This window comes from Mobula birostris, chromosome 3, assembly GCF_030028105.1.
Source record: "Mobula birostris isolate sMobBir1 chromosome 3, sMobBir1.hap1, whole genome shotgun sequence".
NCBI lineage: Eukaryota > Metazoa > Chordata > Chondrichthyes > Myliobatiformes > Myliobatidae > Mobula > Mobula birostris.
Window position 1 is genome coordinate 167,712,861 of NC_092372.1, and position 17,244 is coordinate 167,730,104.

The 17,244-nt window shown below is 40.4% G+C and overlaps 1 protein-coding gene across 3 annotated transcripts in view; it reads left to right on the forward strand.

The window, feature by feature from the left end:
* Nucleotides 1-214: 214 nt before the first annotated feature.
* The window catches only part of LOC140195405 (polypeptide N-acetylgalactosaminyltransferase 15-like), a 66,193-nt gene continuing 49,163 nt past the window's right edge, over nt 215-17,244 (forward strand). For 2 of the 3 annotated variants that reach the window (XM_072253643.1, XM_072253644.1), the window contains exons 1-3: nt 216-1,332; nt 5,330-5,496; nt 7,678-7,882. In XM_072253643.1, the coding sequence (XP_072109744.1) occupies nt 842-1,332; nt 5,330-5,496; nt 7,678-7,882 (863 nt within the window). In that variant the 5' untranslated portion in view covers nt 216-841. Of the gene's footprint in view, nt 1,333-5,329; nt 5,497-7,677; nt 7,883-17,244 lie in introns of all 3 variants that reach the window. The other variant, XM_072253641.1, reaches the window with a different exon arrangement.

A 17,244-nucleotide genomic window follows, 5' to 3' on the forward strand; every position in this document is an offset into this window, starting at 1 on the left:
GACCCTGGCACCCGAGAGGCAAACTACCATTCGCGTTTCTTTCCTGCGTCCACAGAAACGCCTGTCTGACCCTCTAACTATACAGTCCCCTATCCCTGCCCCCATCCTCTTCCTTTCCCTACCCTTCTGAGTCAAAGGGCCGGACTCTGTGCCAGAGGCACGACCACTGTTGCTTCCCCCAGGTAGGCTGTTCCCCCCACCCCTCGCCATCAGTACTCAAACAGGAATACTTATTGTCAAGGCGTACAGCAACAGGGGTACTCTCTAGTACCTGACTCTTCATCTTCCCCCTCCTGACTGTGACCCACTTGTCTGTTTCCTGTGGCCCCGGTGTGACCACCTTCTATCACTCCCTCGCTCTCCCTGACCAAGCGAAGGTCATCGAGCTGCATTTCCAGTTCCCTAACTCGGTCCCTTAGGAGCTGCATATTATTTTTACTAATATCTTTAAATAAAACCTGCCATTTTTGTTTTCTTCCGACGAGCCAATTCAGAATTATAACAGATTTCCCATTAAAACAAAGTCGGATCTGCAACTGCATATGATTCATTGGTGCTCCCCTGGGCGGCGGTGTCGTGGACACTAGGACCCGGAGCGCCGCCTTGCCGGAGAGCAGCGGCGGTGTCGGTGCATCTGCTGCTCAGACCAGCGAGGATATGAGGAACCGCGTTGACAACCCGGGATCACACGCGTTGCGGGCGCGGCACGAAGGGCGCCGTACGATTCCGAGCCGGAGCCGTGCCTGCCTTCCTGCCAGCTAGTGTGTCCGCTGACGGACCGGGCGCACCTGCATTCCCGACGGCTCCGACCAGAGCTGGCGAGGGAGTCGAAGATGAGGAGATGTCCCCGAGGAGATGCCGCTGGCTGAGACGTGCGGGCTGGCAGTTGCCTCGCAACATGTGCGGCAAGCGGCGGGGCTGCTGCCCGACCCTCGCCCTACTCTGGATGCCACCGGCCTTAGTGCTACTGTTGGCCGTGTTGTGGCTCGACCCGTTGCCCGGACAGCACCGACAGGAGGGCACGGTGGCGGTCAGCGGGCCGCCGGGTCGGGCACTGCCTCCCCCCGAGCCGTTCGCCGAGGACAAGGTGATGGTGGCGGCGGAGGGGCCGACTAGCTCCCGGACTGGGGAATGGAGGAGTGGGAAGAGGAAAAAGAGGGTGTACCGGCTGGTGAGGGCAGGTAAACGAGGACGGTGGGGAGCGGCCGCATCGCAGCCCGGACGGCGCGCCGGACGTCTCCCGACACTCGAGCGGCGCATGAGAGGCTTCAACGAGGTTGTCAGCGAGCGGATCTCCCTGCACCGGAGACCACCCGAGGTACGCGACCCTTTGTAAGTACAGGTGCTTATCTTCTCACTCGAAAACGCCGCTGCCCACCCGCTAGAGGATGCAGACATGCCCTCGATAGGGTACCTGGTCAGAGGGACCTAATCAGGTCACCCACACGACACAGCTGTGCAGAGGACACCTTGTGTGTCAACCCATGCTCGGGGAACTCTGGAAAGAGGTTGTAGTCAGAATTTTGAAACTCTTCCCAGTCAGTGAAAGCATTGTTGTATTTTATTGCTATGGAATTAATTAACCTTTTTTGCATTCGCATTAAAGTACATAGAGCATTTTACATTCAAATTCACAACGTTTACTATGCGATCGGTTATTTTTGCCCGCAATCCTTACAAAGCAGGGGCTACTTCTTTCAGTCAAAGGGTGTTTTTCTGCAGCAAACAGGATGCAATATTTTTGGGAGATTGTGATGTAAATCACAGCGGCAACAGAATTGGGAAAACTTTTAATCCTGCTGCAGAATTGAGATTTTCAGTGTCTGCGTGGGTGGAGGTGGAATCTCAATTCTTGAACGGTGGGTGCAACCAAACTATATAAACAGGAATGAAATTTTTCAATATAAACAGGAATGAAAAGTCCGTAAAGATTCAGCCGGTCGAGCAGCAACCGTGAAAAGATTTTTGTTTCAAGTCGGAGATCCGTCATTTGAACGGACCAGTCCGGAAACTCGAACGACGACGAGGGTCGCTCCCGAGGAAGAAGAAAGCTTCTTCTCCTTGACAGAAGAAACTTTTGGCGGAACTCTTTAGAATCACTGAACTAACGAACTCAAACAACGTGGGAAGTTCGTTCGTTTAGTGTTGCGGCAGGATGTTCCCATTAGTGTACCTCTTATTGTATACCAGCGTTGGTTGAAAATTGGAGTCAAAAATAGAAACTGAATTTTAAAGATAGCACAGAGAAAATTATAAAAGCGGTATGTCAAAATTATACTTAAATGTATGCATTTCATCGCGAAAATAATGTTTGTATTTCATTACTGATTTCAAAGTCTTCAGTATCAGTATTAACATGTTTCAAGAGCGTAACAATAAAATATACTTTTTATTTGATTGAAAAATCGTTCATTTGTAATTTGCATAGCGAGAGTAAATTGATGGCTGCGGAGAATGTTGGTTAAAAGTGGATTTACACACGGCACAACTAATGCTGGCTGTGAACTACGTACTTCATTTCATTGCTTGTGTTAAAATACATTTGGAATAATCCTCAGTGTGAAGCACATTCAAATTAATCACGCCACAAATAAAAGCATATTTGATATGTAGGGGCGCTCGAATGGGTCCCAGCTATACCCGCCTTTTCGTCGGCTAGGTGGAACAGTCAATGTTCCAAGCCTTCACCGGCATCGCTCCTCAACTCTTCCTGCACTACACCGACCACTGCATTGGTGCTGCTTCCTGCACCCATGCTGGAGCTCATCAACTTCGCCTCCAACTTCTACCCTTGCCTCAGATTTACCTGGTCCACTTCCGATACCTCTCTCCTCTTTCTCGAACTGTCTGTCTCCATCTTTGGAGACAGTCTGTCTACTGATATCGTTTATAAACCCACCGACTCTCACAGCTATCACATGCGAGTCTGTTGGGGTCGTCGACCGTATCTGCTGTTCCCGGTGTGGCCGCCTGTATATCGGTGAGACCCGAAGTAGGTTGGGAGACCGCATCGACGAACAACTTCGCTCTGCCCGCCACAAAAAGCGGGATCTCCCGGTGTCCACTCATTTCAATTCTACTTTCCATTCCGACCTGTTAGAGGAGCAATACCTTATATTCTGTCGGGGTAGCCTCTAACCGGATGGTGTAAACATGGATTTCTCAAACTTCTGGTAAAGATCCCCTCCTTCACCATTCCCCCATTCCCGTTTCCCTTTCCCACCTCATCTCCTTACCCGTTCGTCCCCTCCCTCTGGTGCTCCACCCCCTTCCCTTTTCTTCCATGGCCTTCAACCCTCAGCTATCAGATTCCCCCTCCTTCAGCCCTGTATCTCTTTCACCAATCAACTTCCCAGCTCTTTACTTCACCCCTCCCCTCACCCAGTTTCACCTATCACCTACCATTTTGTACTTCTTTCTCCCCTCCCCCCACCTTCTTACTCTGACCTCCCCTTCCTTTCCAGTCCTGATGAAGGGTCTCAGCTGGAGATGTGGACTGTTTACTCTTTTCCATAGATGCTGCCTGACCTGCTGCATTTTGTTTGGATTTCCAGCATCTGCAAGTTTTCTTGTGTTCGGCACATTTAACATTCCTGATTATTTCAAAAATAAATACTATTTTGCACCATTCTTGTTTTTCATGTCATTTTCTGTTGTGGTTCTGATCCAAAATTTAGATGAAGTTGTATTATTTGATACTTGAAATAATCAGGTCTGATCCCTGTTATAAATGACTGCTGAAGTCTCAGCTCTACATTCAACCGGTCAGTTTTCATAGGATAATATCAGCCAAAGACCAATTGAAATCAACAGAATGGAGAATAGAAATTCATCTTTCTAGGGATGCTAACATTTTGCTGAGACAAATCAAGGAAAGATTTATATAATGTTCTAAGATCACATGCCATTTTGAACATGTCCTTTAGGATTCCATGCACAATGCATATTGTCAACTTTGAATTTTAAGAATTATAAGGGATAGCTAGACTGTGGTCAATTATTCTTATTCTAAATATCTTATTTTGCCACAGTTTTAAAAAAAACATTTAGTAAGCACCGGTGCCATTTGAAACATAAACTATTATCAACTGGCTAATGCAGATGGCCCAATCAGTTATACGCTTTCCTTGGGTTGAGCAGTTCTTCAATGGTTCTCAAAACCAGCCTGAAATTGAGATCTTTCTTGAAATTGAAATCTTTCATGGACAAATGGGAGGCCTCTCTGATGGCTTTGACACCAAGGGATGTCAAAAACCACTTTGCTGCTAAAAAAAATTGATAGTAAATATTTCTCCTCAGTAATAAGCTCTTTTCTCCTGTAAGATGAAGGCACAGTTTGAATAAAAAATATTATTCATTCCAAAGTTCCACTCTCTTCAACCCATGAACATTGTGAAACTATTAAATTGCACTAGACGTGGTCACCTCTCAAACTGGCATAACAATATTTAGTAGTGAGAGGTGATAGTTTTGTTTTACAAGTCTTCAGGTTACTTTGTGATACCGTCTGTTGTGAATCTATATGATCTGAGTAGTTCACAAAATGAATCTATATAATGTAAATTATAACTGAAAATAAATCAAATAGTCTAGAGTAATTGTGCCCTCAGTTATCTCTTCCTCACGTTTTGTTCCAGTCCGCATATTATTTTCTACAAGTGCAGCCTCACAAAATTTTGTATACAGTATTATTAGTACCCCGATAGAATAATGCATCATCACTAATTTCCAGGAATCCAAATTAACGAAATACAATTTGCAGACTATAAATCAGGTTACATGGATAGTTGATATTTTATCAGAACAACAAAGTGCTCACTACTGAGCTGCTCCTTTGTGCAACAATATTTGAAAGATCTGCAATTGATTTAAGTGCAATAAAAACTCTGTTATACATGGAAATTAAAACAATCATAATTTAATCAGTTCTTAGTCATATAAATGTTCTTAAAGGAGAATATTTTTGGTAATTTTTTCTGTAGAAATGGTAAAAGCTGGACAATAATAGTCATTATTTAAGTGGCTTGCACCTGAGCTTTAAACTTACCGAAGCCTGTGGATTCCAAGCACAATAAAAAGAGAAATCATTAAAAATAGAATGATGCAAGGTAAGTTAACCATGATAAAGGACAGAACTAGACACCTTAATTTATAGTTTTGCAATGGTTACCCAGCCACCGAGATTTAACTGTCCTAAAATAAACAACAGAAGATCCATGTTCAGCTACTAATCATGTTTGTTTCCAGTATGAAGACCCAGTCAATGAGTTGTGCTGTGTTGGTGTGAGCTAACTGGACTGAGCTGACTCTCTCATTACTTTGTATGTAGATGCCTACAGCAGGAATACAGTCAGAATCTGCCAAGTGCCAGCATCATAATTTGCTTTCACAATGAGGCCTGGTCCACTCTTCTAAGAACAGTGAACAGTGTTATGGACACAGTCCCAAAAGAAATTCTGAAGGAGATCATTTTAGTGGACGACCTCAGTAACCAAGGTAATTCTTTCAAAGGGAAGTGCAATAGATAGCAAAATGGGTGTTTATGTGACAGTGAGAGAAAAAAGAAAAATACTATTACACTCTTAATACTGAGCAGGAGCCCGGGCAATCAATTGAAAATGGTGTCCCATCCAAATGGACCAGTGGCTTCCTAGTGAGCATTATCACCATTGGCTGGGGAAAGGGGGAAGTGGAGCAGGACTATTTTTCCACCCTTCTTATGCCTAGACATTTTAAGCTTTTATTATTGAAGGAATTGTTCTGGTCTGTACTCTTCACCAACACAAATAATGGTCACAGCATGGGAAGAGGCCATTTGGTCCAAGTCCATATCAGCTTTATGTGAAAGCTCTTCAGCTAACCCCACTCTCTTGCCTTTCCCGACTCTGCAGACATTTTCTTTTGAGATACTAATGGCAACTTTAAAAAAAAATCATTTCAATTTACATGTGATTGGTCAGATCCAAGCAAGATCCAAGTCACAAAATTGTAAAGATATAGTCATACTTACAAATAATTAATGTTAATTCAAGAACTCCTTGAAATAAAAGTATTTTAAAATATACTTTAACGAAAAACAGAATACCTTTCCTCCACTCTTTCATTTCCCCTTTTACTCCACTCACATTCTTCTGTCATGAAAAAAAGAAAACTGCTTTATTGTGACTGGATTTACTCTTTGTTATACAACATCTAACTGACTGTTTTGATGGCCAATTAGGTGGAATGAGCCACAGGATACCTGCATGCATGTTAAGAGATCTTGGTTATTCATGCCTGTGTGATTTTGTGACTCTAGACTGAAATTATGATTTTCAATAAAGCTGTAAAAAGTAATCATACTAAAATTCCACAAAATATGAGCACACATAACGGAGGACATGTGGGTATCAGTACAGTAAAGGCACAATGTATAAGCTTTTCTCCACATTCATATTTTTGGAGAATAGGGTAAATTCAGAAATCCTGCTTGTAAATCGCTGTCTGACTTTGATATGTAAAATTCCTTAAATATCAATTTCCTTGAATTCTTCCATAATCTTTGCCTTAATGTCACAGATTTAATAACTTTTAAAATGTGTTCTATTCTTTTCCTTAAGTGTTCAATCATTTTGGCACGATGCTCAGTCACCTTATTGAAAGGTGTGGTGGCTGATTTGAGCTAAAGCCCTATCCCTCCCCACAATCCATCCTCCAAAGGGTGAAATAATTACAATTTAGATTGCCCACTAAAACACAGTCTGGTCAACCAGTGCATGTGAGCATTTAAGTTCATAAAGTACTATTCAAAGTAGTGCAGTTCTGTGGGCAATATTCTCTCTTAATCAATATTGGCAAATTATAGATTGGTAATTTGTCTGGTCAGGCAGAGAAGCTGTTGAGGGAAACAATTAATCTTTAGATGTATGTTATGAAGCTAAACACTTAATTCTTGTTCTGTAAGTTTCATGCTGTATCTCAATTGAAAATTATACAGTATATGAAAATGAAATGCAAAAACATTTTTGTCAAAGTGCCAATTATGCTGTGATCAGATCTGTGATATAGAATCCTGCTACCATTGAATTCAGTAATATGCTCACATTTTATATTATTTATAATATAAAGTGTTTACAAACAATGCATTCTACTTTTGCATTGATATTTTTTTTCTGAGTATCACAACTGTATTACAGAAGCACAGATCTGTACGAAGTGCTATTATAGCAGTATGCTAACCAAACTGTACCATGTCTTGTCCTGTCTTTGGAAAATGACGCTTCCCAAAAGCAATATTTTTGCTTTGTTTCCCATGAACACTCTTGCAGATGCTTCAATTGACAGAATGAGTCTTCACAACCTAGAATTCTGCCTACTGACAGCAGTCAGGGAGGAAAGGTTTAATGTCAGAACTCAGCTGCAGTTGTTCTTCCATATTGCAAAAAGCTACCCTGTTCCTAGAAGAGGCCAGGCAGAGCTCATATAAAACAGATTACATATAGTCTGTAGGAGAAATAAGGTTTGGGGAATATTTATTGCATCTTCAATTATTCAGTTGGGTAATTGATCAGGATTAAATTACTCCCTTCCCAATAGAGATGTAAATAATTCTACCTTTAACACATTGAAAAAAAATAAAGAGAAATGGCATTTTATCAAAAACTGAGTGGAACTGTGATTTATTTCTCCTATACACAGGGCACCTGAAGGCAGCTTTGAGTGAATATATTTCTAAGTTGGATGATGTCAGGTTGATTCGCAGCAATAGAAGATTGGGAGTGATCAGAGGTCGTATGCTTGGTGCGGCACGGGCAACAGGGGATGTCTTGATTTTCATGGACTCCCATTGCGAGTGTCACAATGGCTGGCTCGAACCTCTCCTGGATAGAATAGCTTTCGACAGGTATGGTTGGTGAGCTCTCAATTTTAATGTTTGACCAAATAAGACTGGAAATAATGTTCCTTTAATTGGATGTGATAAATATCATACATAAGTGTGGGCTGGATATTTCTCTAGTTTATTACACATTATAAAATTAGTATTTCACTTTAGTATTAGTACTTAGTATTTAATTGATTAGAATGTTACCAACCATCAGTTGTCAAACTTGAACATAGTTTAGCTGGTGCTGCAATGCCAGCGCTACAACAATTGGTTGTGTTAAGCTTGAGTTAAGAAGGGGCAAACAATTAAATTGCAATTCTCACTTCTGACCCCTGTCCCATATGGCTTGCACACATTTGCTTGTCAGTTCAGACAAGATTGTACCCAGCTGAGACACTCCATGGAGTAATTTGTCTTTTCGGTTATGGGTATTCCATTCTGCCAATTCACTACATGAGTGCCAAAGGTTAAAATGAGCCCTCATTATCTGCAAAGCTTGCTTACAGAGAGTGGTCACTTGGGAATTGTAATAAGGATCCACTGACATTTTTGCAAATGTTTCGCATGTCACGTACATTCATCAAAGTTCAAAGTACATTTATTATCAAAGTATGTATACCATATACAGCCTTGAGCTTAATCTTCTTATAGGCAGCCACAGAGCAAAGAAACCCAGTAGAACCCATCAAACACCCAATGTACAGAAAAAAAAATCAAATTGAGCAAATAATAAAAGGAATCCAGAGCTGAAGTTCACAAAAGTGTGTCCACAGCCGTAAAACCAGTCACGGCTGATCCAGGAGCCCGTTAATTACAGGTCACAGTCTTAGTTCAGCCCAGAGACGAGTAATCCTTACGAGCAGCAAGCTGAACTCCAGCCCATCCCTCTTCTCTGGCCCCGGCACCCTGACCTTTTCAATCTTGTCCAGCGTTTAAATTGGCCAAACAGCGGACTTCGATATGCTCTCAGGCCCAGGCCCCACTGCCTCAATTCAGCCCACACCTGGTCCTTCCAATCTGGCGCAGTGCTTAAATTGGATGAACAGCACTCATTCCCTGCTCTCAGGCCCAAGGCCCACTGCCTTGACTTGGCCCATACATGCCACACCACAGCCATTCTGCACCATTGAGACTTCAGTTCACACCGCAACAACGCCAGGTTGTACAGACCGTTCAATAGCTCAGCTCTGGAGGGGAGGTTACAGGCTATTGATTGCAGTGGTTATTTACCAGAAAAAATGTCATTAATAATGTAGCTCATAGTTTTGTTTGCTGCCAGCAAGCCATCCCTGTGTTTCGGTGGCACCATCTTAAACTGGAAGATAGATGAAGAGTGTGGAAAAGAACTGGGATGAACTTCTTCTGTTACATCAAAAACAGTAATTTGGAGGCAAAATAGTTGCTCCTCTGCTCATGAAGCTTTCCATGAGCACATATTGGGACACTGCCAATTTTGAACACGTGTGATTTTTTCCATCCAGTACAATTAATGGATAAGAAATATTGAACTGTAAGTGCACAGTTTTACAATATGTCTTCCTGTCATGCACATGAAAAGCTGAAATTGAATTACTACCTTGTTGTATTAGTTGCATTACATCTTGCTGGCAAGAGTCAGCTTGCAGAAGTTGCTCTGGAAATACACTGCTCCTCACAAATCTCAGAAGCTACCGACACATCACACAAGAGCAATGAGCATAAGATAGGAACTGATGACCAAGTTCAAGAGTGAAAAGGCACCTGGAACTTTTTTTTAATCATGAGTTAAATGCTCTGCCAACTCTGCAGTCGATACTAATAGCTTAGCCCATGTTTCAGGTTATTGTAAAAACTGAGTCCACACTAAATGTGAAGTGACATTGTCTCACATGTGAATCAATATTTTTAGATTTCATCAATTGTAAAACAACAGCTTTTAGCTGAAATCCTACTATGCATTAAATATATTTATCTGATACATGTACTCTGACTTTCGTGTTCTGGTTCCTTCAAGGCTTCCACTTTTCAAATATTCACATGATTGACAATTCGAATGTCACCAAACACTGGACAGACCCAGGCTGTGCATGCTTCAGACATGTAATATCAGGGTTCTCAAACAGTAGCTAGAATCACTTCCAGAGATGGCTAAACTTAAAGAGTACAAGCCATGACCATTCTCCTTTGGATAAAATTCTATAGAATAGTAGAAGCTTTAATAAAGTATTACTTATTACTCTGTTTGATATTGAGGACAAAGTGGCAAGACTGAAGGTATTCCTTTTTTCCTAAATGGTGGACTCAAGATGGTGCCAAGCTGCGACCTCTGAAGGAAGTTAGGGGTCAGGTTACGGTTTTAGGGACTGGGGTGTGGGGAATTAGAAGAATGAGAGGACAGCCAGGAGACTTGAGTCTTAAGTATCCGCTCTGCATTCGAAGGGCAAGCAATGTGGATATAAGACATCTGTGGACCGGGCTGGGACGTCCAGGTAACGGACCAGCATGTACGAAGGCTGGTAGCTTCCTCAGGATCAGTGAGTTGTTGGTGGTTCCTGGAGTTGGAGTTCCTGGAGTGGCAGGAGGAACAAGATCCTATGACTTCACCCCCCACCCCCGGTTTGCAAACCAGTGAGACCTGAGTTCAAGGCCTAGTTTTCGGTGTCCCGTTATTGGCAAGGCCCGGTGTTTGATGATCGATGATCGGCGGGCCCTGTGTGCCAAGGATCAAGGATCAAGGCCCGAGGGTCGAGTCAACAATCTGGAAGTTGAGGCCCTTTGGCTGGAGCCACAGGTTTGCAAATCTTTGTGAGTCCACTGGAGTAGTCGAAGGCCTAATGTCTGCATGCCTGTGTCTGAATCCGAGTCCAGTGGAGGCCAAAGAATACAGACTCTTGGGGTTAGAGGACTGTGATTGCATGGGTTGGAGGGAGGAATGGGACTTGTTTGCTGTTGTTGTATTGCATGTTGTGTTCTGTGATGTTCTGCTGAGCATTATGGACATGTAATGTTGGCATGAATGTGTGGAGACACTTGCAGGCTGCCTCAGCACACCCTTGTGTATGTTGGTTGTTAACACAATTGAAACATTTCACTGTCTGTTTCAATGTACATGTGGCAAATAAACTTGAATCGTGAGAAGTGGTAGGCTGCAGTATTTAATTAATGCAGTTCTGTGAAATTTGATTGCATAGAACTAATCCAGTTAATGTACACGAGATGAAAGATCTGTTTGTACTTTCTGATCCTGAGAGTTGCATTATTTTAAACCATAATGGTTTAAACTGGATTTGATCTTCCTCTGGGTTTACAGAAAGGACCATCCTGAATCAATTCTTGCACTGGAAGATGGAACTGATTAAAATTAGGTGATCAACCTGAGTGCAGAGTCTTCAGTCTTAATATTTGGTTCTGGCCACAGGAGATTCCTTTTGTCTGTTATTAATGTGCAAGTGTCCATTACCCAACATGACCAATGAGAGAAAAAACAGGATTTCAGCATATGCAATGAGATTTTCAAAAATACCTACCACTAAAGGGATCCAGACAAATCTTACTTTCTTTGTGTACCCCTGCTTTTGGTGCAGGTTGAGATCTTCACTCCTGCAAGGCCTCTTCTGCAACCACTTTTCAGTAACATTTGGTGGTAATTTTGCTGCAGCAGAGCATTTGTTGGCTCACATTGCAGGCACCATTCATTCGGTTTGTAGGCTGACAGAATTTGGCTGACTTCTGTATGACCATAATCCTCAGAAGCCCCATAGATAATCTTTGGTGCATGTCCTGTAGACTGAAGAACATGTCTGTTTGGCCTGCATAAATAAAGAGGTGTGTGGCAACCATGTAAAATTAATGTCACTAGATTAATTTTAAAAGAATTTGTACCTCTGCACCTCAACTTTTCCTCCACCTGATTTGCTGGGAATTCCAGAGTCGTGGACACTTGAATCCTGCATTAAAACAACATTTTTAGGATCTATATAGAATGCACAACATTTATTCGCAACTATTTTCTAATCACAGTTTCACCATCCTTTCAAGTCTGCTTAAAATGTTTCCATCTGACGAGTGTCAGGATTTCACCAGCACACGGTGATGAAATATGTTTAACCATGTAAGAGAATGAAATGTGGCCTTTTGGATTCAATTTGAAATAGAAAGAAAATCATACATCTCTAATCCAATAGGAATTCTTTGGCTAGATTTTCAAAGAAAGTTCAGCTGAATACAAGTATAAGCCTACACTGACATTTTTGAAGGCTTGGTAACTTTTAGAGACATTCTCCAGAATTGGAAAGCAGCTGATGTAACTCGGTTATTCAAAGTGGGATATGGAAACCTGTAGTCATTTCAGTTAACATCTGCTGTTGGAGAAATCTTTGAAACTATCTTGAAATCTGATTGGTGAGCATTTGGAAAAGATGAATTAGTTAAGGAATGAGAAAGGGAAATAGCTTCGAGTTCTGTTGATATCACACATGAAATTCTATTGATATCACACATGAACTGGCACATCTGCTAACAAAGGTGGTATCAGAAATGTGCAATTGTCACTCTGGTAAAAGATCCAGAATGAGACCCCAGATCAGCATCTGAACTAGATCTTCAAGCACTAATGTGGGCAGTTTCACCAAGGAAAAGCTTTGGTGTAATAGAGAACAGTGTACTCTAGCATTAAAAGTTTAGGTTTAAAATCCAATCAAAAAGCCATGAAGGACAGAAGATGGTTCTGGTTGTTAACAAAGGAGACTCATTGAAATCTGCTGATGTCCAAATACTGGATTTCTACAAACTGAAATCCAGTAGATGATATACAGTCTAATAGTATGAAAAATGTTGTGGTTTTATAATACAGTTTCAAATTTCCTTAAGATGACACGCAGACCCTCACAGTTGTGTGCAGTGCCGGTTACTGCATCTTGCGTGAAAGGTGTGTTTTCACTGAGAAGGGTATAGAAGAGATTTAATAGGATTTTGCCAGACTAGAAGATATGAACAATGAGGGAAACATTGACTAAGCAAGTGCTGTTTTTGTTAGAGGCTGAAGGAAAGCTGAATTGAATTATATAAAATTGAGAGAGTAGCACTTATTTCTCTTAGCAAAGAGAATGGATTTAGAGTAATGATGGAAGAATTTGAGGGGAAGTGAGCTTTGTTTCAATTGGGAGGATAATCAGAGTCTGGCACTCATCCATTTCAAAAGTACTTGTGTAGTTGAGGAGCCGTGTATTGCTGAGGTACAGATCAAGTGATGGCAAGTAGGATTAAGCTAGTTAACACAAACACGAGAAATTCTGCAGATGCTGGAAATCCAAAGCAACACACACAAAATGCTGGAGGAACTCAGGCCAGGCACCATCTATGGAAAAAAGTAAACAGTTGGTTTTGGACTGAGATCCTTCATCAACTGCATGGGCTAATGAGTTCCTCCAGCATTTGTGTGTGTTGCTTAAGCTGGATAACTGTTTTAACTAGTATGGACGCAAGGGGTCAAATGGCCTCTGCTTGTATTTTAAACTCTTCACAATTCTGAAATTTGCAAACTGTTTACCCGTCACAGTGCACTTAATAATTTTGATCCCCAACCCCTTTTCCTGTTCTTTAGGTACAAACAGATAGCTTATTTAAGCACTTCCAGAAAAAAATCCTGTCAATTATTGCCCATCTGACAATTATCATCGCAGAGAAACCAAACAAAATGATGAGCAAAAACCGTGAAATGCTGGTCAGAGTCACTGCAGAGAACTGACAGCAAAAGGACAATGTTGGAAATGCTCAGAGTATCACTCAGTGGCTCATAGTAGAGAAAAAAAACTCAGCAGAAATCACCAGTTCTGACATAAGCCAGCAAAGTCAGTTGCAAACAAAATCTGAACTTGCATTAAGCCTTTAAATGCAGACATGTGCCTAGACATAAGATGAGTTTCTCCGAAATTTGGTTTGGGCCACATTAAAACAGTACAGGAGACAACAGGGTCATTGGAACAGTATGGAAGATGCATAGTTTCGGTCAGTCTTCTGACATATGATTTCAAACAACTCAATCAAATCATCTCTTAATTTCCTATACAATCAAGTTTTCGTAATAAACATTCATCAAATTAGCCCACTGATATTATGTGTTTGGCAATATCAACAGTAAAATGAAGTTGTTCTTCACAGAACAGAAAAACATGGCTGAGCAAAAACATTACCTGTGTAATAAAAATTTACTTCAGATACCTGCAATTTTTGTAAATTGTGCTCTTGGTACCTCTGGTTGCAAAACAGTGAATGCTCTTATTTGAAGCAAATAAATGAACATAACCAAGTCCTTGGTGATAATCAGATAGTAAAATGAAGTAGTTTATCAGAAAGATTTGGATTTAAAATAAAGATGAGTAGTCATTTAAGCATTACTTGTCGTTAAAATTACTAGAATATTTTACTTTTGGTCTGATCTGAATTTGAAAGTAATTACAAGTTGAAAAGCAGTAAAAGGACATGATTGTTTCAATAAAGATATATTTTAAACTCATAGTTGTCTGCTGTTGGAGTAAGTTATTCATTGTCTGCAGTATGGTTATTTCAGAAAGAGCATTTTGCTCTTGGTGCCTTTCTCCCTGTGATAGTTACATAAGGATTAATATAAAATCTTTAATTTTCACCTGAAGGTTTTGGTACTGAATTTCAAATAATGCCTACTTTTCTTGTCTGTGTTCTAACAAGTTAACTTTGCCTCTAAACTTACCCATTGACAATGAATATAAGAGAACATTTTGAGTCTGAGCACAATTGTGAAAGGTTATTGGAACACTGAGAACAGCATACATTTGAAATCCATCCACCTAATGAGGCTTAGTGTAGAATTGTAAACATCTTGTTTTAAGGTTCACCTGAAATATTTTTCTTGCACTATATACTGAAAAGGTTAACAATTTCAAATGAATAGGGTAACCATTTTAAAACAGGTCAACATTTCCTCTCAAGTAGTACTAGGGATGAAATTGCAGATGAATGTAACTAAGCACCTGATGTCTGTCCGTATGAGCTTTTTCTCAGCGTGCTTTCAGAACACTGCCTTTTAAAGCCACATATCTGTGCAGAATGTAAAATCATACACACTCATTCTTCAGTTATTAAAAAAAGGCTTAGAATTACATTCCTACTGTGTCAATATTACATTTCCATTTTCCTCACCAGCTGTACTTCTATTTTTTGTGAGTAAACATGTCAATTCTTGTGTCAGTTTTATGTCTGAAAAGTAAAGTTGTCTTTATCCAAACTTATCCCATATAGGACTCCTACGAGAAGAGTAGAGTTTTGTTAAGTCCAAGCATATTTCTCTACTTATTGCCAGAACAAATTCAACTGGAATTATTTGTACATATTTAGTCATGAAAATGGGTAAAGAGGGGCATGAGGTAAGGAGAGGAGTGGAATATATAATGCTTTGTAAAATAATTCAACTCTCAACCCTTTGTTCACATAAATAAATATTACAACCAGGAATTTTTGATCAATTAAACTGAGAATTTTTATTTGTGAACCACATGCTCCTTTTTCACAGTAGAGAGTCCAGAAAACAAGGAAAATTGTAAAGCATGAAAAACTAAACATTCAAAAAGTGAAATATCAGCAGTTCAAAAATATTCACCCTCCTTTTACTCAGTACTTAGTTGAACCACCTCTAGCAGCTATTACGGCCAGTTGTCTTTTTGGAAAAGTCTGTATTAGTTTTGTAGCCTGTGGAAAATACACATGCAGGACAACAAATACTTTTTCAGGTCTTCAATTCCTTTATCTGTTTTAGATGTTTTAATGCAGAAAGAGGGTATTGAAATAAAAATGATGAAATGAATTTTAAGAAAAACACAGCTCCTGCTTTTACAATCTCAGTTTAACTTCGGATCACACACCCTTGTTACATATGCAACATGAAAATAACCAAAACAAAATATACAAAACCAATTTGGTAGTGGTAAATTTAAACTAAACAATATGAATAAATCATTCTCATCTTAACTAAGAGATATACTCACATTTGGCACACATGTGCTTAACTTCCAAACACATATAGGCTAGATTTTGAAATGCGTTCTCCTCGCTCATGCTACGTGAACACGTACTGCTTAGTGTTGAGGCCAAAAAGTTCCATTTTAGTCTCATTCAACCACAAGACCTTCTTCCACATCTTACAGTATCTTCCTAATGACACTTTGCAAAGTCTTTACCAGCACGGGTATGTTTTTTTAAGCAGTACGTATAGTATAGATCTAATATTGTGCATCAGCCAGAGAACACCATCCCTACTGTAAAGTATGGTGGAGGTAGTGTCATGCTATGGACATGGTTGTTAGCAGCAGGGACTGGAAATCTGGTCAAGATTGATGGGAAGGTGACTGCTGCTACATACAGAGGCACCTGGATAAAAACCTGCTAGCCTCTGTCCAAAAGCTTAAAATGGGGAGGAAGTTCATCTTTCAGCAGGACAACAACCCAAAGCACACTGCCAGAGCAACAACAGTCTGGCTTCAAATGAAGGAAATTAAAGTTCTTGAGTGGGCTAGTCAGAGTTCCGACCTTAACCTGATTGAACATTTCTGGCAAGACCTCAAAAGTAACCACTGTTACTCTCCAACTAACCTGGCACAGCTTGAGCAATTTTTTCAAGGAGAAATGGGCAAATCTTGTTCATCACGTTGTGCAAAGCTAATAGATCCTTATCCAAAAGGACCACTGGCTGTAATAGCTGTGAGAGGTGGTTCAACTGAGTACTGAGCAAAGGAGGATAAATACTTTTGAACTGCTGACATTTCATTTTTTTTATTTTCAGTTTTCCACGTTTTACAATTTTCCCGTTTTTTGGGCTCTTCGATGAAAAGGAGCATGTGATTCACAAATAAAAATTCTCAGTTAAATTGATTAAAATCCCTAGTTGTTATACTCATTTATATGAACAAAGGATTGGGGGCTGAATAATTTTACAAGGCACTGTAGGTATATTTACATAGCAAATGTAATCACAGCTTTATGAAAAAATATTATGTTTCAGCTATTGAGCAGAATCAAGAAACAGAATAATTATTAGTCTTTAGTCAAGAATGGAAGCACCTAAACTTGGTTTGGACTTCAATGATAATAACTAGTTCTGGAACGCTTTTCTGGTGTAAGTACTTTGTTCTTGAGGTTGCCTCCAACTAGGTTTGACCACCACAAGATAAAGATTTGGAAAATGATTTCCTCTTTGCTACTCTCTTTGATACAAATATTGCTCTAGGTACTTTTAATTGCATTTGTATTTCCCTTACCCATAGTCACCATACAGCTCTTGCCTGTGATTATGTGAGTGATATGTGAAAATCGATGTAAAGGCACTTACATACCCACAGTTCTCACATGTGCTCCTTACCCTAATTCAGATG